Below are 22,819 nucleotides of genomic sequence, written 5' to 3' on the forward strand. Positions count from 1 at the left end.
AATTATCTTACTATAAAGTAAAACATGTAAGATGTTCCATCACTATCAGTAATTACAAACCAAATTATTACTTGTATATTGAACGTGTGATACAGTGAGATCATTTACCAAGGGTAGTTTGTCCTTCTGTTTTCTCCACGGGAGAGGATGTGTTTGGAGAAGTAGGTTCTTCCTCCTCCAATTCATGACGTTCCTCATCTTGATTCGTTTCTGTTATTCTTGATATATTAAGATCATCTGAGTGCTTCCTCCATTCTTCAATTTTTTCCTTACATATCACACGGCAACCACACTTCTTTATTCTTGCCTTGCATGATTCAGAAAAATTTTCAACAAAAAGTATCACTTCAAGCTGTGTTTGCTCCCCACTTAGATAATGCTGAATATACACATGATCAGCATTCAAGAATATAATATGGATGTAAGGCTCCTTGAATTTATACAGCATGTGCCCAAACTTGGGTGCTATAGGAAAATTTGGGTCAGGATCTTTATCAGGAGCTTTACACACCCAGTAATAAATGCCAATTTCCTCATTGACAGTAGAAGTTGACCTTGCATTACATGAAGATGGCACATCCATGTTCAAAGGTTCTAATACTAGGCATACTGCAATACCCCACCATTCACTTAACTGGAAGTCCTCAGGTACATCCACTGTTATTGAAGTTACTGAATCACAACACAACTTCTCATACGTTTCATCTGATGAATCAATTGCAAGAGAGTTTTGATTGTTGAACCAAGATGGAATTTCATTCCCTGGTATTATGAACCAAAGCTCTGGCCCTTCAATCTGTTACAATCCAAGGTTTTTTTTGTTGTTGTAAATTTAACTAGTTAATAAAAGAGTTATTCATTTAGTTCTTCAGTTTAACTTTTAATGTATGAGAAAACTTGATAGTTTTAATGACTACAAACAAAAAAGTTAAGAAGTTTTGGTCCTGTGTATAAGAAACATACCGGATCCTCATGTGAATGTGACTCAAAGATCTTCCATAGAGTATCTCCAACCAAGTGAAAGGGTTCCAAGTTAGGACAATTAGTTGCGTACAAAGCTTGTAAATTTGGTGGAAGCAATGGCAAGGATTCAAGTCTTGGGCAATCATTGAAGGACAAAGTATGCAACATAGAAAGACTAATAATGCATTGAGCAGGTGGGTTAACAAAATTGTTACCACTTAGATCTAAACGCTTCAACAATGAGAAAGGACCAAGATCACTAGGAATTGATTCATCAGTAAGACCTCGATAACTTAAATCCAAGGACTCCAAGGCCAATAAACTGGAAAGAGGAGGCACCATGGACTCCTGCATATCTAGTTGCCCCATAAACTTCGAGATCCATTGAAGTAAGTTTTGTGATTTGGGTGTTGTTTCTTTCCTTCCTCCAAAGGAGAGCTCTCTAAGTTTTTCTAAACATAAAGGAATTTCTCTTATATCAGTACCACTCACATGAACCTCCTCCAATGACTCATTTTCATTCATACCATCTGGCAGTGTTGAGATTCTTGAGCAGCCAGAAACGTAGAGTTTTCTGAGAGATCTCAAATTGCAAATGGAATCTGGCAGGGAAAGGAGATTTATGCAATTCTCCACATTAAGCAGTGATAAAGATTTCATGTTCTCTCCAAATTCAGGGAGTTTTTCAATTTTTGAGCAGCCAGAGAGAATCAATTCCTCCAAAGAATCCAGTTCCAATTTTCTTGGCATGATTTGAAGATTCTTGCAATCTTTCAGCAACAATAGAACAAGTCTCTTGTGTTGTCCAACTGATGGGTGAACCTCAACAAGGTTTATACAACCTATAAGAAGCAATCTTTCAAGAGACGGAGCCCCAGAAACTATCGGGGTTTCAATTAGATCTTCAGAATAGCTCAAATCAATGAACTTCAGCTTTGCAAAATCCTGACCAATCAGAACAAAAGGTAAATGAGAGAGTATGGAACTAATGAGCATTTCTAGACTTGACTTATTCTAGTCTTAAGTTAAAACAGGATCATGATTGAACTACTGACTTGATTTCCATTCCAAATCTTTTTTATTCTGCTGGAATGCATTTTCAACTCTACAAGTTCATCCAGCAGCACGCCAAGCGGCAGAGATTCCAAAGGATAGTTCATCCACTGAAGAAATTTCAGAGAACTGCAAAGAGATTTGAGGCTAGTAGGAAGATTTAAACGATAGTTTATGATAAGTAATTGAAGATTATACATCCTTGAGAACGCTTCAGGATCCCAAATAGCTTCTTCCTTTTCAGGCGAGTTCAAAACAATACCTTCAATTGATTCATTTGCCTATCAGAGAATCATAATAATGCAGATAAAGTTAAGACATGTCATAAGAAGTTAAAATATAGAGTAAAAAGTACATTAATGGAATTGGACATTAGCTTAAAAAACTTGCCTTATTGTGTTTTAATACTTCATTTGTCTCCTCTAGAGTCCACAACCTACTTCGTTTGGCCGGATCCACATAACTTTCTTCTTTAACAATTTCCCTTGCTGATTCTTGAAGCAAATCATGCATCCCTATGGTAAAGCCATCATAAGTTGCTAGTGATTTTTCAACCAGAAGTTCAATTCCAACTGGTGGATAACGCTCACAAATTTCTAGAGCTTGTATCACAAGCTCTTTTATCCTCCCTTTGAAGAAACATGCAATATCAAGAAACAAAGTTTTATAACGTAGTGGCAACCCATTGTAGCTTATTCTAAGCGATTTCATCGCAATATGACTCGGGGGCACTTCTTTTATCATATCCACTACTTCTTTCCATTGGGATTCACTTCTTCCACACAGAAATGAACCTAACAGCTCCAAGGCCAAAGGGAGGCCTCCTGCATATTTGGCAACAGCTTTTGACAACTCCAAATAATGTTCATCAGGTTTATCTCTTTTGAAGGCTTTCTGGCTCAAGAGTTGAAGGGATTCGTCAGAATTTAAGACGTCAATTTTGTAGTTTTCAACTATTCCATGTGATATTAGGACGTGTGTGTCTCTTGTTGTTATTATAACTCTGCTCCCGGGGCCAAACCACTCTAACCTCTCAGCCAAACTCTCTAGTTGGCTAGTATCATCAACATCGTCAAGGACAAGAAGAACTTTCTTCTTGAATAGAAGTTCTCTTATTGTGTTCTTTCCCTCGTCTAAATCTCTAATTTCCAAGCCTTTTATACCCAGATGAGAAAGGAGTTTTCCTTGTAAACGAAGCCTGCCACCACTTTCTTTTGAAATCTCTCTGATGTTGTCGAGGAAGCAGCTAATATCAAACTGGTGCTGGATTTTCCTGAAGACAGCTCTCGCTAGGGTTGTCTTTCCAATGCCACCCATGCCCCATATTCCGATAAAGCTAGCGTCATCCTTGGATTCTATCCTTAAAAGTGAGTCCATTTTCTTAACCCTTGAGCCAATTCCAACTAACCCATCATTGAAAGATGGCATTTCAGGACGTAGCTTTGTCCATACCGATTCAACAATGTTTTCAATGAGCTCCGTTTGATGCCTGTGGATGAAAATGCATAATCATGTTATAATTTAACATGAAGAAAAATAAAATAAAAGTTCACTACTTGTCACATGTATATTTCACGAAAACTATGATATATTTATATATGTATATATCCATGATCCAATTTAGAATAAAAGAAATGTAACTAAGAATAAGAGAAAAAAAGTACAAGTATATATTGTTGCTAAAAGAAAAATCAATGCTGGCAAAAACATACTGGTAATTTTTGGACTCCCAGCCAGCAATTTGGCTAACCTCCTTCAAGGAATCTCTCCATTGTCGCACCTTTTCTGTGTCTTTCTCAAATCTTCTTTCATGTTTCTGAAAAGCCTCTTCAAAACTCTTTGTTGTCTGGTGTTGAACCTCACTAGGACTAACCCCACAGAAAACTGGGAAAACTTTTCTCCCCAGAGCTCTATTTGATTCCAGAATTTTGTTGAGCTCATCCAAACACCAAGAGGAAGAGGCATAGTTCTCAGAGAGAATCACAATGGCCCCGAGGGACTCTTCAATTGCTTTAAATAGTTCTTTATCTATCTTATCTCCTTTCTCTAGATTTTTGTCATCTCGGAAAGTTATGATTCCCTTTCTCACCAACGCAGCGTACAAGTGATCTGTAAAACCTAAGCGCGTGTCTTCTCCTCGAAAACTCAAAAAAACATGGTATGTCCATCTCGAAGAGTTTGAGGAAGATTCTCCACTTAACATTGAAGCCTTGGCATGCACCCTCGGACAAAAATAGTTCAATTTATGTTCAAAGTTTAAACCAAAATGATTAGCTCATATAAGACCATATGCTTCTTTTGGTGGATATATACAAGCGTTATTGTTTGAATTATAAAGTTTTAAATCTGCCCCTGGAAGAGAAAAAAAGTAGCTAGAAAATTTACAGATAACAACTGAGGAATAATATTTTTGTGAATGGATAGGTCATGATGGGAACATGCAGTGTAAATCAGACCATTGGTGCAGGTTGAATGAATACTTACATGGTTGACACTCAATTATCTCACTTTTCTGTGACCGAATTTCTCGCATTATTATGATTCTTTATGTTTAAACTTTCTATGACTTGTGTATATGCTGATGTAACTAAAAATGAACAAGAATTATAAAATATATTTTAACTATAATTCGTGTTTGGCATGTTATCTGCTTTGTTGCAGGCTTATAGATTAAGAAACTACTGGAAAATGGAGATGTATACTAAATTACTTTTACAACCATATACTAAATTTTATTGTATTATTGTATGACCGACCATGGAGGTGATGATTGGTATAAAAATGGTGGTTTTCTTATTTCATGCGAAATATTTTATTATTTTATGCAGTAGTATTTAGTACTCTTAAGCAATGGTTATACAAGGAAGTTATTGGCTGAAATAAAAACTGGACTGTATCAGAATGTTATATATCTTTTTTTTTTCTTTGTCGGCAATGAATATATATATATATATATATATATATATATATATATATATATATATATATATATATATATATATATAATTTGATTGGCTTAAATTTGATTTTACATAAATAATAGCCCTTCCAAATATTTTTTGTCAAAGATAAACTTTCTTTCGAAACGAAGTATATAACTATAGGAAGTTGTATAATTTTAGAGCTTACTTGAAAGCATTCATATAAAAAATCTATAAGTATGTCTTCAAATAGCTGCAATAAAAAACCTAAACAGTAACTGCTGCAAATAATCATTTGTGTTTCTTGATGAAATAGGATCACTTGAGTGCTGTTAATTGCACCATTCTTCAACATCTTCCTTAAATATAACACTACACCCGCACTTTCTTATACTTGGTTTCCATGCCTTAGAATGATTCTCCACATAAAATATCAGTTGAAGAAGGCATTTTTCGCATTCATGTTCAGGTACTGTGGGGAAAATGAAGTCAGGTTCACCATCATGAGCTTTACATGCCCAAAAATAAATGCTAGTTTCCTCATTTCCCTTGGAATGTGGACTCACATGTGATTGAGAACGTTCTAATGCTAAGCATATTGCAATCCCTAACCATCCACTAGATTCACAGTATTGAGGTGCTTCCACTTTTATTGATGCAGCTGAATCACAACCCAACATGTTATATGGATGATGTGATGGATCAACCAAAAAGCACTCTTGATTCCATTTTTGAATTTCTCTCCCCGGAATGATGAACATAAAATGTGGCCTACCTTCCATTTGGTAAACACAAACTTTATGGAAATGATTAGGGTGGATAGGGGGCAGATGAGGGAGAGAATGAGGTGTATATAATGACTATACCTGATTCATGTGCAACTCAAAGATCTTCCATAGCATATATGCATCTGAATTCAAGGGTTTCGTTTGAGTACTGTTAGCTGTACACAAACATTGAACGTCTGGCAAAGACTCAAGCCTTGGGCAATCAATTAAGGTCAAACTCTTCAAGGCATGAAGATTTCTAATCCAGTAAGTAGGTCAAACTCGGGGAGCTTTTTAAGTTTTGAGCAGCCAGAAAGAATCAATTCCTCCAAAGAATCCATTTTAAACTCTGTTGGTAGGATTTGAAGGTTTATGCAATCTTTCAAGTTCAACACGACAAGCTTCTTGTGCAGTCCAACAGATTGGTGAACTTTGACAAGGTTTTTACAACCTTCAAGAAGCAAAATTTCAAGACATGGAACCTCAGAAACTATAGGACTTTCAATTAGATCTTCGGAATGGCTCAGATCAATGAACTTCAACCTTTTGAAATGCTGACCGATTAGAACGGAAGTATGAAAATGATTAGCTTTGGAAGATTTTGTGCTAGTACTAAATTGAATGCGCAAGATGTTAACTGAGATACTTACTTGAGAATCACTCCAGATCTTCTTTATTTTGCTGTAACGCATTTTTAACACTACAAGTTTCTCAAGCTCAACGCCAAGCGGCAGAGCTTCCAAAGTACACTTTGTCCACTGAAGAACTTCCAGTGAACTGCTAAGACATTTGAGGCCACGGGGAAATTGTATATTGTGAAAATTAATTATAAGGAATTTGAGATTGTACATCTTTGAGAAGGCTTCGGGATCCCAATTTGCAATGTATGGCTCAGTGGACGACTTCAAAACTATACCCTGAATCGATTCATTTTTCTGCAAACAACGTTGAAGAGGATTAATCCTTCCTCTTATGACATACAATTGTTCTACAAAAGTTTAGACTGCAGAGAACTTCACAAGCTCATTATAAATTTCAAGTTCAAAAAGGATTTAAAATGAAATAAAAGATTATCCAAATTCAAGTCATGACATTATATCATAGTGAGTGAAAGATCAACCAAGTTAGTTCACTTCTGTTATGAGGAGTTGAGATACAGATTCATATAAAATTTGTATAAGATCAAATCAACTTAAAAATCTTACCTTCTTTCTTTTTAGTGCTTGATCAATGTCATGGGGTGACCACAACCTGCTGCGTTTGCTAGCATCTACCAGACATTTTTCGACAACAATTTTTCTTCCCATTTCTTGAAGTAAATCATGCATCCATAAACGTGATCCATCACAACTTACCAGTGATTTACCAATTAGTACATCAATTCCGTTTGCTGGACAACGGCAACAAATTGTTAGAATTTCTTCCACATGCTCTTTCACCCACCCGTTGAAGAAACATGCAATATCAAGAAACAAAATCTGATAACTTTCTGGTAACCCATGATAGCTTATTATAAGTTTCTCCATCACAATATCTTTCTTTGAGTATTCTTTCATATCTAAAAGTGTTTTCCACTGAGATTCGTTTCTCCCACAGAAGGATGAACCCATCATCTCAAGGGCCAGAGGAAGGCCTCCAGCTTGTTGAACAGCAACTTTTGACAACTGCAATAGTTGTTCTGATGGTTTGTCTCTTTTAAATGCTTTCTGACAAAAAAGTTGAAGGGATTCATCAGAATTTAACAGATCAATTTTACAAATTTCAAAATTTCCAAGTGGTTTTAGTACTTCCATGTCTCTTGTTGTTACTATAATCCTGCTCCCAGGGCCAAACTTCCCTTGATCATTCACACCCAAACTGTCCAGTTGTCTTGCGTCATCAACATCATCAAGGACCAGGAGGACTTTGTTGTTGCGTAAGATACCTCCTATTACGATCTTTCCTTCATCCAAATTTTGAATTGTGAATTCCTTCACTTCCATATGAGAGAGAAGTGTTATTTGTAAGGTAAGCATGTCATGAGTTTTCCCAGAAATCTCCCTCACATTTTCAAGGAAGCAACTAATATCAAATTGGCTACATATTTTCTTAAATACAACTCTTGCTAGAGTTGTCTTTCCTATGCCACCCATGCCCCATATTCCAGTGAAGTGAACCACATCTTTCAATTCCAGTTTCAAAAGTGAACGTATTTTCTCAACTCTTGAATCAATTCCAACCCTTTCCTCCTCGTATGATGCCAATCTAAGACGTATTTTTGTCCATACCGATTTAATAATGTCTTCAATGAGCTCTTCCCTTCTCCTATTGATAAAAATATATAATTTTCTGATAATTCCAATGTCAACAGACATGAAATATAACAGAGCCATTCGCTAATTATTATAGATTGAGTTAAAATTTTGAATAATGATTAGTAATTACCGAAATCATATAGTAATTTTGTGTTGTATCTTCTTCCTAATTATGTGTTTGGTCATTGTATCTACCAAAAAACTGAAATGATGATTACTTACGTAGATAAATTAACACAATCAAAACTCACCTATCCTTGGACTCCCAGCCAGAAAAGTCCGCAACTTCTTGCAAGGATTTCCTCCATTGTTGCACCTTCAATTGGTCTTCTTCTGATCTTCTTTCGTGTTCTTCGAAAGCCTTAGCGAAACTATTTCTCTGGTGCCGAACATCGGAAGGAACGACTTCGTAAAACACAGGAATAACTGGTTTTCCCACATCAAGAATCTTTCGGAGTTCATCCAAACACCAAGTGGAAGCAGCGTAATTCTCGGAGAGAAGGACAATGGCAACAAGGCACTCCTCCATTGCCTTCTGAACTTTTTTCAACATCACATCTCTCTCAACTAGCTTATCATATCTGAAAGTTGAGATTCCCTTCCGCTGCAACGAAAGACATAAGGTGTTAGCAAAATCTACGTGAGTGCCTTCCATTCCAAAACTCAAATAAACATGGTAGCTCCCCCGCGAAGATGCATCAGAAGAACTTGAGGAAGATTCTCCACGTAACATGTCGAAGCTTTCACATTCACAAGTAGCCTACGCAACGCAGATATTATAGTTTTACTAGCATGTTTTAGCAGAAACTAAGAAGATGTATATGTTTCTTCGGTGGATTAATGAAGTGTTGTTTGAGTTATGTAGCTCAACAATTCTTCGCCTGAAGAAGACATTAAACAAGTTTTCAAGAGTTGGATAGGTGATTGACACAAACAAAGTACCTTCATAAAAGGTCAAATAATGTTGATGACGTTGTTAAAATAATTCTTACATTAATATTATATGGTTTGACGCGGTTTTATGTTTGATGTGAGCACGTATATATCTTTTACTTTTACTATTATTCTTTAAGGTAATTAATAAGTATATTTTGTAGAGCTGTAGTATAGTATTTCAATGATCATCTCTAAAATAAACTTCACCCATGTTTTAACGGCCAAAATCTATACGCAATTAAAAAGGATTTAAATTTTTATTTATAACGTATACTTTTACAAAGTATTTGGAACATTTATGTCCATAATGAAAATAGTCAACCTTTATTTCCTATTCCAATTTAAAAGCAAGTATATGTGAATACTAGCACAATAAATATTTTTCTAAAATTCTACTGCAAAATTATTTAATCAAGCATGCCCATATGAACACCTCACTACTGCACCCGAGAGCACCCAAAGTCACAGCTGAAAAAAGCTAAATTCAATTTCCAGTCTTGTGGGCAATCGCAAGGAAATAATTCGGTTAATTGTGTTTTTATTTTATTTTTCCACCTATTAATTACAAAAGACCACTTTACGTTCAATCTGTTTTCTACTTTCAAATATTTATACAATCACTTTTTTCTTGTTTTATTCATGAATATCAGAAAACAATGTTATATAAGTCGTGCTTTTGCCCCCCTTCAGCTAAGGACATGGAGTCAGGTTCAACAGTTGACAGAAAACCTTCAATCTGTTAAGAACATCATCGGTAGAAACACTGATTTCAAGATCATGAACCATTGGTAAGACAAAAGGGAAATGATTTACAAATATGAAGTACAATATGAGCTGATAACTGTTGATTCAGTGGTAGTCCGATTACTTTTTGGCAAACTTGATGATAGATGTCGTAACAGCAGAAACCAAAATAGAATCGAAGTCATCAGAAAAACAGGCTACCCCAAGCTGCTATAAACGCAAAGCCACCAAATGGAGCCAAAGTTGAATATTTTCTGTCTTCAAGAAGTGCAACAGTATAGCACCTAAAAATTCAATACAGCTTAATGATCATTCATCATTCCAATACTTTTTACCAACATTTCCAACCAAAAATCAGAGCATGCAGCAACAAAATATTGTTATACACCAGGCTAATTAAATAGAGAAAGGTTATACAACAAATGGTAAATCAAGGCATAAATTATTCTTGTGCTCAAGAATGAACAAGTTAAAAAAGCATTCAACCTGCTCAGCACATCAAGCAACAAGTAAGAACACAGCTATTGCATACAGTGCCTGAAAATAACTGCTTCAAACAAGGGGATGTAAATTCTAGAACTTTGTACTCATTTGTTGTGCGGAGATGTAGAAACAATATTTTGTGTCTCCAAAATGTAAAGGTAATTGGATTACCTTCCAAAAAGATATTGAAAGTCAGATAACATATAAATGTTAGAATTTCCCAAGCTTCAACCCACAAACTAGCCCTAATTTGTGTATTTCTCGAGATCACTCGTACTCACTGGTCACATATAGGGAGCAGTGACATGCCCTAGAAATGTTTACAACAAGCTACATTCTTCGGTTGGGGTGGGCAAAAACCCAAATTGCTAGTTTTTCCTTTTTCTTTTCCCCACTCAAAAGGCATGCCTTAAGAATCTTAGAACACACTCACACCACCCTTCTACCTAAGTGGACAATTTAACTTTGTTGAAGTATTATAGGTTAGTCACATCTTATGAATCACTGGGTTAACCATCCATTGTTTGGCATCCCTAACTCCAAAATTAGCGATTATACTTTCAGAGTTTAGACCCAAACGTTGATTCAGTAAGAGAAATTATATCTGATTACATCATCAACATAAGTAAACTTGATTAACATAAAATTATGCAGCAGTTCCCTTCCCTTTTTGAAATCAATGTCTCCCTTCTAAATTTGGTTCAACAACCCCTGACATGCTTAATTTTTTCATATGGAGGACTCCTTCAACCAATAGTTCACAACTAGTACTTCAGCCGATGTCTTACCCAGCTTTTTAATTGTGCCACCAATATAACGAAATAAACACTTAATATCTTCAACATAAATGTGGCAATTGCTCAGCTATTAAACCTTGGTGGCTTAAATATAAGCTTCAACAATGTCCTGAATCCTGAACAGATGTACATCTTGACCTCCTTAATCAAACTTTAAATATCTTTTATTCGATTGAAATTTGTCTCCAAGTTCCAAAAATGATAAGAACCTCTTTCACTAAGCCCACCTTTAATTTTTCATATCAACTCCCGTCCCAAATAAAAAATAATAAAGTTGAAAAACATTACCTCTAGTCCCAAAATAAGGATAACAAATAGTTGGAAAAGACATCCCTGGTAAAATACAAAATAAGCATTAAAATAGTAAAGTTTGAGATAAAACTTACGTCCCAGAGAAGGCCAAGATCCCAGTTGTTAGAAGGCCTCCAAACTGTAAAGAAGAAAACGATGAGTGAAAAAAAAATGACGACTTTATCTCATAAACACTCATCATAGCAATAACATTGAAAGGGTTCATAAGGGAAGAGCAATTAGGAAAAATTCTGAATGAGAACTTACAACAGTGGGGTGTTTTGTAATTGGGGCGGCAACTAACGCAGCGGTGTGAACCAAATGGTAAAGCGATGCTGTGTGCCAAACCTTCACACACAAATTCCAATTTAAACAGGAAGAAAAAACCAAGCTTTTTGATGGAACAGAAATGGAAATGAATTAGGAGAAAGTTCAGAGTAGAAAGAGACTTCTTTGTAAGCAGGGTTTTGGGGTTTGAAAACGTGAGCACCATAGGTTCCCAATCCAAGTGCTGCAACACCTGTTTAAGTTTCAGTGAATTATAGTTTCTGAAGAAAATTATGCGAATTGTGATCAAAGATGGAAGACGACGAGAAAGGAATTGAACCTGAAATCGCTGCAACTTTGTGCCACACCTGAGGATCCATTCGCAAGCAACGTATTCTCTCTTAGTTCACTTAAGCCAAAGGCGTGGCAATACCTGCGACCATGTAACTCTTGCTTATTTTATATTCGTTTTCTTAAATTTACCATTTTAATGAGTTTAATTCATGATACAGGAGTTTTAGTTTTGATCCTCGTTTTATTTTTTTATTTAATTTTTATTTTTAATTTTTCTTTTTAAAGATCTGGATAAATTGAATGAATTTAGGAATGAAATTTATAAAAACTTGTGATTGATTGGAAAAATATGATAAATACATTTTTTTCATAGATTAAAATATAAAACTAATATTTTATCATTATAATTAAAATTAATATAATAATAATAATAATAATATCATTATTTAATATTAAAATTGGTAAAATGACATGATATTGTAAAAGTAAAGTATTAAAGTTTTATTGATAAATTAATATTTTAGACATGATAAAATGACATGTTATTGTATAAGTATTAAAGTTTTACCTGAGTGGACATGCAACCAATTCAATAAAATGACATGATTATTATAAATTTTTATTTTTTATGTTAATTTTTCTCTCTCTAAATTTTATTCTCAATTCCCAGATTAATTTCTTCCATAATCTCTAACTATAATAAGATTTTCTTGACTATATTATAATAAGCCCTTTATTTTCTTATCCGTGATTTCGACTTCTTTTTTCTCTCAGTATTAAATTCTAGAAAATTATTAGTTCAACTTTCAGAAAATTTGTAATTTTGATGTGATCCGGAACTTTAAATATGTTTTCGTTATTTTCATATAATTGAATAAAAATACTAATATGTCCATTTAAAAGTATCAGGAAGAATAGTTTGAGTAACTAAAAGAAATAAATATAAGCAAAAATTGAAATCTGATTAATATTGCGAATTTTCTGAAATCTAGAGACTAAAATCATAGGGGGAAATAACAAAGCAACATCTCTGGCTCTGAACCAATTACTGGTAAGACGAGTAATACACAATGCTGTTACTGATTATAAGTCATTAAATTTTGGCACAGATCACAAATTAATCAAAGCCTAAGAATCCTATGACATGGCCAAATACAAGTGTACATAAAAAACAAAAAATAAAACTAAAAGCAGTGCACCCTTGAAAAGTTTGAACGAGGAAAAAAAAAACTAAACAAAATGAGTGAAAGATAGAAGAGACGAGGTCCAAAATCCTAGTGTTTAATGGGCAGAGTGGCTGGTAGATGTTTTCTTAAAATCAATCTTATCAACCTTAACCTCTCCATCGATAAGTTCATATACATAAACCACAACTCGCAGACCATCGATATCCATAAGGACAAAGCTTGGGTTCACGTCATAAGTGATACTGCTGTAGGCACCTGTTGCAGAACCTGGATTTATAACCACACCTCCCTCGTGTTTGTAAGCTGTAAATTGATGGGTGTGACCTGTGACAAGGATGTCTACATCCAGCTGCCTCTGTAGCATTGCCAGTGAGTCTAGGTCTCCCCATGGAATAACCTTCACAATCAATAAAGACTCATATTATCATATATAAATGCATTATATAGCAAGGTTCAGGTTTCTACTAAACAGAAGCAATTAACAGTTTCAAAAAAAAAAAAAAATCTAATCAAGGGAGGAATACGGTTGAAACAATCAAATATAACAGATCTGAACTATAACTGTTAAACTTAAACACGATCAAGAAAGACGGGAAAGAGACTATAAATAAACCTATACAAGTGCAGCGTGGCAGAATGCAGTATATCATTCTGCTCATATTAAAGCGGTCAGCTGTAGCAAAGTAACATACAGCAGGAATGACTCCAACTCCAACCCACAAGCCTTTGATGGAAAGACTCAAGTGCTGCACCCAAAACTGCCAAGAAAATCCTATATGCTAATATCTAGAAGGCGAAATGGTGCAAATGTGTTCTTCTAACTAGAAACCACTGTTTGTGGCCCCATCCATACTCCTCGATTTTGATCTGTTACAGTAGCCTTTGTGGTTTTAAATTTTTTGAATTGGTCCCAATTTTGTTAAATGTTACATTTCCTTCATCTCATCCGGTTACCCATTCCCGTTGAGTCCAAGTTCGACAGAAATCAATTGTTCAGAAATCTTAATTATATGCTCTTCTTTATACAGGAAATAATAGGGGGAATGGTGAAAGGATGTAGGACATCGAGGCATGTTGGAAACTGATTAATTTTGTGTGGTGCCAAAACAGTTTCAATGGAGAGTGCCATTTGCTACAAATTTGGCTCTAGGGTTGCAGGCTTGTGAGATGTGACAAATTTTTAATGGAGTGAAATAAATTAACTTTTGGCTTGGGTTGTAATTGATATTTTAAAACCTTCCAATTCATCCCAAATAAGGCCCCAAGTTATCTTAGCCATTCGATTTTCTATTGATACATCAAAAGGTAATTTCTTTATGATTTATCCTTGCTACCAATTTGAACTCCAAAGTTAATTTATTTGGAGTGAAATAAATTAACTTTGGCTTGGGTTGTAATTGATGTTTTAAAACCTTCAATTCATCCCAAATAAGTCCCAAGTTATCTTAGCCATTCGATTTTCTATTGATACATCACAAGGTAATTTCTGTATGATTTATCCATGCTACCAATTTTCTTAGGTCCATTTTAGATAAAGCCGGGAAAAAGACTTAAAATCAGACCTGATGACCATGGCATAGTCCCAGCTTAAATTGGCCAATGGTTAGTGTTTTGGTCTCTGGATATTTCGTCTCTTCATCATACTCGCCGCGGGTTATATGCAAGTCTGGACAAAGAGTCTTTAAGTAGTCATGAATTTCCTGAGCAGAAATGAAGTAAAATTAGCTTATACATTCAACCAAAAGAAAAAATCTAACGTTATATCAAGTTAATGTGAATAAAATATGCAGTATATAAAGAAAAACATAACAAATCTAATGAATTATTTTTATTAGGTGCAGAGAGATAATTAATGCATTACAAAGGGGGGTAAATAAAGCATAAACAGAAGCTGTTCTCCTACAAGAAAGTGACAGTACTGTACCCCTGATACCAGGGTTAGTATAGTTGATCAACCTAAATCATTATTGCTCCATTCTGTTGTCATCAATAATAACACAGTTTCACTGATCTTAACAGGCTTGATAACCAGTTTTATATGCACATAAAAATGTTTTGGGCTACTGAAAAGAATGTTCAATAATATATACAAGATAACAGGGTGTGGGGAGACAATGAACAGTCTTTCAACTTGCCCTTTGGAAATAGCAATAATGGATGATATAGGAAAAATCAGGGAGCATCCCACCAGGCCTCAACACAATGTCACTGCCCACAGAAACCATTACAAACCTTCTTCCATACAGGCACCAACAATTACCTCCCCATTACTAATTGTTCAACACTCATCAATTTTCAACCTATGAATCATGAACAATGACAACGATAAAATAAACAACACAAACACTGACAAAACAAAATTTGATGTGCTCCACAGCTAAACGTTATTGTAAACGCATTGTAATCAGAGCAAACCTTTCCAAATGAACTCAACAACTACAAGATTTTAGAGAGAACATTTCATTTGTCAAAAAGGGAAGATGAAAATTTCAGACCTTCTAACCTGTGTCATGTGTTCATTCATAATAAAGAAGTTGAAAATCATAAAGCAGAAGATAGTGATTATATCCAAACAAAGCATGCCAACAGTCAAAACTGAACCAAAAATAATTATTTCAATAAGATGGACATACTTTAACACACAAATTTCCAGTACAAATTATGTGTTGGATCTTGCCAGGGACAAGCATGGATTTGAACTTTGCAGGAAGATCAGGTGCCCTGTGGGGTATGTGCAAATCCCCCAGGGCTAAAACAAGCACCATCCTCAAGAATCAAAAACCAAAAGTGTACTCGGGGAACCTGCTGAAACAATTAATTGCCCATATACAAAGAAAGAGTTATTAACTGCTAAGACAACTTATCGAACAGAATTTACCAATTGCAGTAATCAGAAATTCATATAAACGTTAAAAGCAAATTTTTGAGGACAAGAGGAACATGTATTATAAGAGAGGATAAGATATCCTCCTGAACGAGAATGAAAGCAAAACAAGCCCATAAGAACTTGAGCAAGGTAATTAACAAAGAAAAGCTTAACATTCTCTCAGCACATAAAGAAACCACTATGGAATATTTGCTGGCTGAACACCGTAAAGCAGCTAGGAAGAATACCAAAGCTAATGTAGTTTGAAAGAATTATCTTTGAAAATTATGACAGTCCTATCTGGCCTAGGCACGATATAATGACACACATTGCGCACTTGCAAAAGGTTCCCTCTCTTTTTATGAATCTCAAACCCCCCAAATGGACACAAGAGAAAGCCCCGCAATTTTTAGAAGTAATTTTAATATATCTGAATAGTGAAATGAAGTTTCATACAATTTAGGCTTGCATGTCATAAAAAAAAACATGATGGTTAATGTGAGAGGTATTTAGTCCCTTAATCTTCATTGTTATTTCCAACATTTTATGGGAGTGATTCACATGACAGAAACTATTACTCCGAATATAGAATTGTGAGAAATAATCCAATAAAAGCTTATCCAACTTTAATCAATCCTTAATGACCTATTCTATATACAAATACCATTATATTAATCTTACATTTCCTTCTCAAAAACCACTATCTTGCTTGAAAAGGGAAAAGAATCTGACCCTAAGAATGCCTGGTTGGAAAGAACAACGCCAGTTAGTGAATTCTTAAAGTTTAATAGTCTTTTACTTGTCCAGCAAGAAGCTGAACTTCAGAAACGAAGTTAAAAACATTTCCTCCAAATTATACAATTCTACATTCGCCTAAAAACATAATAGAGCCATATTTCACATTAACAAATCCACATTTGTTACCACAGAAGCTACATCTACCCTATTTCGAATTCACTTCAAGTTCATTCTGTCCCCAAAAGTGAGGAGCAAACTAATTAACCAATTCTGGGAAATCCAAAACGAGCCTAGGGAAACTAATTCCATTTCTGGGATTAGATTCATGCAGGATCTCGTCCATTCAATAAAATAAAATAAAATATATTAGTCAAACGAATTAGAAAACGAGTCACAAGCTTATAAATTTCTCTTTAAACCGAGTGCCTAGAAATCGAAAAATAGATCAGAGTGAGAGAAACGCATCAGATCCCTAAAATAATCCACACTCCTAAAATTCGGAAATAAAATAAAAACGCATACGATCGAATAGTCAGAATAAAAAAATTGATAATAGACTACGAGTGAAGAAAGAAAATCAAAGGACGATTGAAGCATAGAGAGAACCTGAGAGAAAGCGCCAGGTTGGAGAAGGGTGAGATTGAGAGAAGCTAGAGCAAGACTCCACCGAAGTTGCTCCCTACCATTCCAAAAGCAAACCCCAATTCTAACACTGCCACCTGCACCAAAATATGCTAACTAAAAATTCAATTCCATTAATTAAGTGATTAATTGTGATTATCATTTATTATTATTATTTAATAATAATTGTTTTATGGCTACTACTGACTAAGGTTAAGGCCACATTATTTTTCTCAAATTAAAGATAATTTAGCTTAATTAGTACCAAAACATTTATATAAAAGTAAAATGTGAAATATAAAAAGTTTATAAACGACTTTAATTATTATTTGTAAAAATGTCAATTACCATCTCCGACTTCTTTTCTTTGAATTTCAAGTAAATGTTTTGTTAGATTATTATTTAAATTAAAAGTACTGATAACTCATTATATTTAACCCACTTTTTGTAATTTATTGAAAATGACAGTTTTTTTAAGTCTAGTATCTTGTTATATGATTCTTTCCTGATTTTACAATTTTTAATGAAGATTAGCCTATAATGCAAACTATATTAGAATTATGTTTTATTGATTTCTTACTAACAATCCTCTTTATTGATTTTAATTTAAAGAAGAATTAATAAATTTAAATAAAATGAGACTTATTTATATGACTAAAATGAATAATAAAATTAAATAAAAGTCCGGCAACCCGCACAAATAAACAATTTTAAGCTTTATTATTTTCTTGTTATTATTTTAATTAATATTTTATTATATAACTGTGTTACAATTGAGTTTCACCAGGCTAAAATAATTAAAAGAACTTATAGTTCATTAGATTTTGAAAAACAAAATCTTGAAATTAGTTAAACTAAAAAAAGTCCAGTGTAAGTTGCAATAATTTTTGTCAACTTACATAGTTGAAAACAGATAAGTCAGTAAAGATTTATAAAAAAATTTAGCAGGAAGTGACTTGGATTGAATGAATTTGAAAGCCCAAAATTGGACCCAGATTTGCACGTCCATTGTGCAGCTTCTTCCTGCACCTCCTAATTTCTTCCTCACATCCATTCGTTCTAAATTTCTAATTATTTCTCTTTTTATTTTGAGTTTTGGAACCCGTAATTCAGAAATATTTAGAATGGATAGTTCGAAATGCAAAATTTATATTATGAGTTATATATTTTAAAATAAAAAAAAAATTGTAGAGAGAGAAATTATTGCTATAAATATTAACAAGTCTTCCACCCACGAAAGTGAAAAATTCTTTCAATGATAGTATAATTTGACATCCAAAAAAGAACACTCTACAATTCAAAATGATAACATTTTATTTATTTTATTTTACTTTTTAACTTAGGAATACTTATACATATTATTATTAAAATAGGTGTATTTTGTTTAGACCATAATCAAAGTATTATTTTTCTTATTTTAGAATGTAAAATAAATCGTTTTAATTATTTACCGAAAAACTCTATGATCAATATTACACAAACACATAAAACATTAGCTGTTATTTTTTTTTATTATCTAAAGCTATTTTTTTATTATTATTTTTACTCAATTTAAAGATGCAAAATCCAAAAACAATTTGACAGTCAATTTAAGAGTATAACATATCAAATGCGAAACTACTTCTCTCTTTGTTCTCTAAATAGCTTGAAAAATTACACTCTTCATGGTTGCTTTGGCAAGATCTTCCAATTGGTCAAGTGGTCAAATTCTTGACTTTCTGCTTCAATCAATCATGTCGAGTTGACTCCTTAAGTAAAATTGTATCAAGAATTAGAAAGATGCCAAAAAAAGAAAATATATAATATAAAAGGAGATTTTCGTGTGAGAATAATGGATTAATGGCGTCCAGCCGTCCAATTTAAACAGTGTTAGATTTTTTAAGTTCAATTAAGACGGCTAAACATGGTCTAAACAATGTAATTCTTTTCTTAGGCACAGTTTAAATATGTTTCTCATTTCCATAAATATATTACTTTTATAACATTTTTATTGACTAAAATTAGATAATGTTTCTCATATAACACCAACTATTATTTTGAATTACGTATAATATTTTTTAATCCTGATACTAATACAAATTAACTATTATTAATAATTAACACGATCCACTTTATAAGAATGATCATAATGATCCGGTTTGTTAAATCAGCTAATGATAATTTGCTAATGTATATAGAATATAAATTAATTTATGATTGTAAAAATTATTCAGTAGGTGAAACATTTGTTTATTATATATGAATACACTAAAAAGAAAATATAAATACACAGATTATATGAAAAAGTATTTAAGTAATTTCTTGTTTTGATCATATTTAGTTTTTTTTTAGCTTTTACTTATCTTATAAAGCTAAAATAAATACATTGACAATTTTTTTAAAAAAAAAATTATGCAAAGAGATTTTTTTTTTTTTACTAAAGCAAGATGCAAGTATGAAAGGAATTGTTGGTATACAAGAAAAGGAAGTAAATGGAAAAGTCTTTTTTTCACCCGTGATCGGATGGTAGTAGTGGAACAGAAAATAACTCCTAGTTCGACTGCTGACCAATGAAGAACGAAAAATATTCGAAAGTAATAAAGTAATAATAAACTGTTGTTGATAAGATTCATTTTTAAATGTTTTGACAATTTTTTTGTTATCATTCATTTGTTCAAGAAAATGACCTAACACTAACCTAGTATACATTTGAGAGGTCGGTAGAATCTACCTCAATATAACTCCAATATTCCACGTTGATAATTCAATGACGCAAAGTTAAATGATCAAGACAATTCGTGATTCATGTGCCTTAACCTAACATCATTCTTCATATTTTTCACCAGTACTGTGCACTTAAATTTCTATAAATACCAAACACATAGTTTCCAATCTGCACACAGAAACAAAATCTGATTACGTTCCTTGAGTGACAAGAGAGATAAAAAAAAGGTGAGAGATGGAGAAGTTTCCCGTGATCAACTTGGCGAATATCAACGGTGAGGAGAAGAAGGCCACCCTAGAGCAGATCGAAGATGCTTGCCAAAACTGGGGATTTTTTGAGGTACTCCACCAACTTCCTCATAAAATCTTTCTCCGTATACACTTGCAAGCTAAGGTTTTGTTGATGTTGTTCATTTTAACTGTGCTAACTAAGATGCTTTCGTGATTGTAGTTGGTGAATCACGGAATACCCCACGAACTTCTTGATAGGGTGGAAAGGTTAACAAAAGAGCATTATAGGAAATGCATGGAGAAGAGGTTCAACGAGGCTGTGGGAAGCAAGGGGTTAGAGTGTGTCCAAGACGAATTGAAGGACATGGACTGGGAGAGCACCTTCTTCTTGCGCCATCTTCCAACGTCCAACATCTCTGAAATCCCTGATCTCACACAAGAGTACAGGTAAACAGATTGAAAACTAAGAGATGCATGAATCCCGACATATTGCTCGTAATGTGACACATATATATCACCGTGTGCACTTGTCATGTCTTAACTGGAGGAGGTGATAATGCAGGGATGCAATGAAGGAATTTGCAGAGAAATTGGAGAAACTGGCAGAGGAATTGCTAGATATGCTGTGTGAAAATCTTGGATTGGAGAAGGGGTACTTGAAGAGGGCGTTTCATGGATCAAGAGGTCCTAATTTTGGGACAAAGGTGGCAAACTACCCTGCATGTCCAAAGCCAGAATTGGTGAAGGGTCTTCGTGCCCATACAGATGCGGGTGGGATAATCCTTCTCTTGCAAGACGACAAGGTGAGTGGCCTTCAGCTTCTCAAAGATGGGNAATGGGTGGATGTGCCTCCNATGCGNCATTCCATTGTTGTTAACCTNGGCGACCAGATTGAGGTATGCTAACTAAAAACATTTCNTGTTTATTAATTGTGTAATGTATTGTAGTTGTAGTAATTGTGATGCAACATTTGACAGGTAATAAGCAATGGGAAATACAAGAGTGTGGAGCATCGTGTGATTGCTCGAAGTGATGGAACGAGAATGTCGGTGGCCTCATTCTACAACCCTGGCAGTGATGCTGTTATCTACCCAGCACCACCATTGTTGGAGAGAGAGGCAAAGGAGGCAGAAGTTGTGTACCCTAAATTTGTGTTTGAGGATTACATGAAGCTCTATGCTACGCTCAAGTTCCAACCAAAGGAGCCAAGATTTCAAGCCTTCAACGCTGTCAACTCTTCTTAGATTCCTTCCAAACTCCCTCCCACCTTCATTAATTATAAGTTATGACAACACAATTTTAAGAAATTTTTATTTATTTAAAATAAAAAAAGATAAAAACTGAAATGCTGCAAGGCATTTATTTTCTAATTATTCAGTGCTTATTACAACTGCTGATTTGTTTACTTTCTTTATAATACAACGCAATTATTCATTAATAAACCGTGTATTTTCCCCTGGAATATTTGTTAGGTGTGTTGAATTCTAGTATTTTTATTTACATCATTGTTTTTGGAAAATAATAAGAACGGGCGTTCTAGGTTTATTTTTTTTTATTTTTTATTTATTTTAACGTTTATAAGTAAATCTAATTGTCTTGTTATCGAAGTAGGTAAAAAGTTTTAAAATTACATTTATAAAAGTTTTCATCAACTTCAAATCGTGCAGGGAATGCATAACTTTAAATTTGGACCATTTAAAAAGGTAAAATCATGTATTTTCACACGCTTTTTTATATTTGTAATCGATTACAATAAAATCATTACGTGATGTTAAAATCGTTAGGAGTCTAGGATTATATGATTACGATTATAAAGTATATATCTAATTTTTTCTGATTATAATTGATTATGAATGATTATGATTTAAATTTTAATTATAATTGGTTATAATTAAGATATAGTTGATTATGATAGATTATATCTTAATTTATTACGTGATGCAAGTAATTATAAAAATAAATAACACAACTAAAAATATGTATCCAAAAATTTTATTTAAGGAAGACGATTCAAATTTATTATTATTATTTTTTTGTTTTGAAATAATATTTCAATCACTACCAAATATAAAAATATTAAATGCAAAAATTTTCACAAAAAGTATTGATAAAAATAATTCTGTAGACATTGATGAAAATTAATTATTACAAAAAATAATTTCATTATCACAAAAATTATAAAAAATGTTAGAAAAATAGTTAAAATCTATATTGACGAGTCAATGACTGTAATATAATGTCAATAAAAAACTAATCTCTGTTGCACCTAAATAAGAAAAGGTTTGAAAAATAATTTCAAAGATAAACAAAAAAAAAATACTCTAACAAACATATGTGAGAAAATAATTCCATCAATAGAAAATACTCTTAACATTTTGTTATACTTGACAAATTTATTTATTTTTTAATAAATTAGTCAAATATGATGAAAGTTTAGACAAATTTAGGCAATTTAATTTTTCAGAAATATTTTTAAATTTATCAATTTTTAAAATCATGGAGATAATCAAAGCATAGAAAAAAGCATTTTAATAAAATGTAATTTAATGGGCGAGGATTATATATATATATATATATATATATATATATATATATATATATATATATATATATATATAATATTATATATTTATTATATTCTCATCATAAAAAAAAAAGTCATG

General features: G+C 33.3%; 4 protein-coding genes across 6 annotated transcripts; 1 reads left to right on the forward strand and 3 right to left on the reverse strand.

The window, feature by feature from the left end:
• LOC106763277 lies at positions 1-8,738 on the reverse strand. The gene is made up of 8 exons (XM_022781706.1): positions 8,250-8,738; positions 6,910-8,008; positions 5,949-6,639; positions 3,729-4,290; positions 2,407-3,505; positions 2,019-2,297; positions 964-1,908; positions 1-796 (listed from the first exon to the last, which is right to left on the reverse strand). The coding sequence occupies exons 1-8, from the start codon at positions 8,729-8,731 to the stop codon at positions 101-103; spliced, it is 5,853 nt and encodes a 1,950-aa protein (XP_022637427.1). The 5' UTR covers positions 8,732-8,738; the 3' UTR covers positions 1-100.
• Positions 8,739-9,510: 772 nt separating this feature from the next.
• Positions 9,511-11,967, reverse strand: LOC106764135 (transmembrane protein 256 homolog). Of its 2 annotated transcripts, XR_002668136.1 has the most exons (6): positions 11,857-11,967; positions 11,699-11,769; positions 11,517-11,597; positions 11,345-11,388; positions 9,803-9,962; positions 9,511-9,670 (listed from the first exon to the last, which is right to left on the reverse strand). XR_002668136.1 is itself a non-coding variant. In XM_014648366.2 (5 exons), the coding sequence occupies exons 1-5, from the start codon at positions 11,894-11,896 to the stop codon at positions 9,863-9,865; spliced, it is 336 nt and encodes a 111-aa protein (XP_014503852.1). In that variant the 5' UTR covers positions 11,897-11,967; the 3' UTR covers positions 9,526-9,862. The 2 variants fall into 2 exon arrangements, 1 of the variants encoding a protein (XP_014503852.1); XM_014648366.2 differs by having other exon boundaries at positions 9,526-9,962.
• An 853-nt stretch (positions 11,968-12,820) lies between these two features.
• LOC106765258 (vacuolar protein sorting-associated protein 29) lies at positions 12,821-17,345 on the reverse strand. Of its 2 annotated transcripts, none has more exons than XM_014649814.2 (4): positions 17,208-17,345; positions 15,631-15,802; positions 14,560-14,697; positions 12,821-13,394 (listed from the first exon to the last, which is right to left on the reverse strand). In XM_014649814.2, the coding sequence occupies exons 2-4, from the start codon at positions 15,760-15,762 to the stop codon at positions 13,092-13,094; spliced, it is 573 nt and encodes a 190-aa protein (XP_014505300.1). In that variant the 5' UTR covers positions 15,763-15,802; positions 17,208-17,345; the 3' UTR covers positions 12,821-13,091. The 2 variants fall into 2 exon arrangements, with proteins under 2 accessions (XP_014505300.1, XP_014505299.1); XM_014649813.2 differs by having other exon boundaries at positions 15,631-15,799; positions 17,208-17,338.
• Positions 17,346-20,115: 2,770 nt separating this feature from the next.
• Positions 20,116-21,415, forward strand: LOC106765079 (1-aminocyclopropane-1-carboxylate oxidase-like). Its single transcript, XM_014649576.2, has 4 exons — positions 20,116-20,265; positions 20,377-20,603; positions 20,719-21,052; positions 21,134-21,415. Exons 1-4 carry the CDS (start codon positions 20,161-20,163, stop codon positions 21,398-21,400), a joined length of 933 nt encoding a protein of 310 aa, XP_014505062.1. The 5' UTR covers positions 20,116-20,160; the 3' UTR covers positions 21,401-21,415.
• Positions 21,416-22,819: the final 1,404 nt, after the last annotated feature.

The sequence above is a fragment of the Vigna radiata genome, chromosome 6, assembly GCF_000741045.1.
Source record: "Vigna radiata var. radiata cultivar VC1973A chromosome 6, Vradiata_ver6, whole genome shotgun sequence".
Taxonomy (NCBI): domain Eukaryota; kingdom Viridiplantae; phylum Streptophyta; class Magnoliopsida; order Fabales; family Fabaceae; genus Vigna; species Vigna radiata.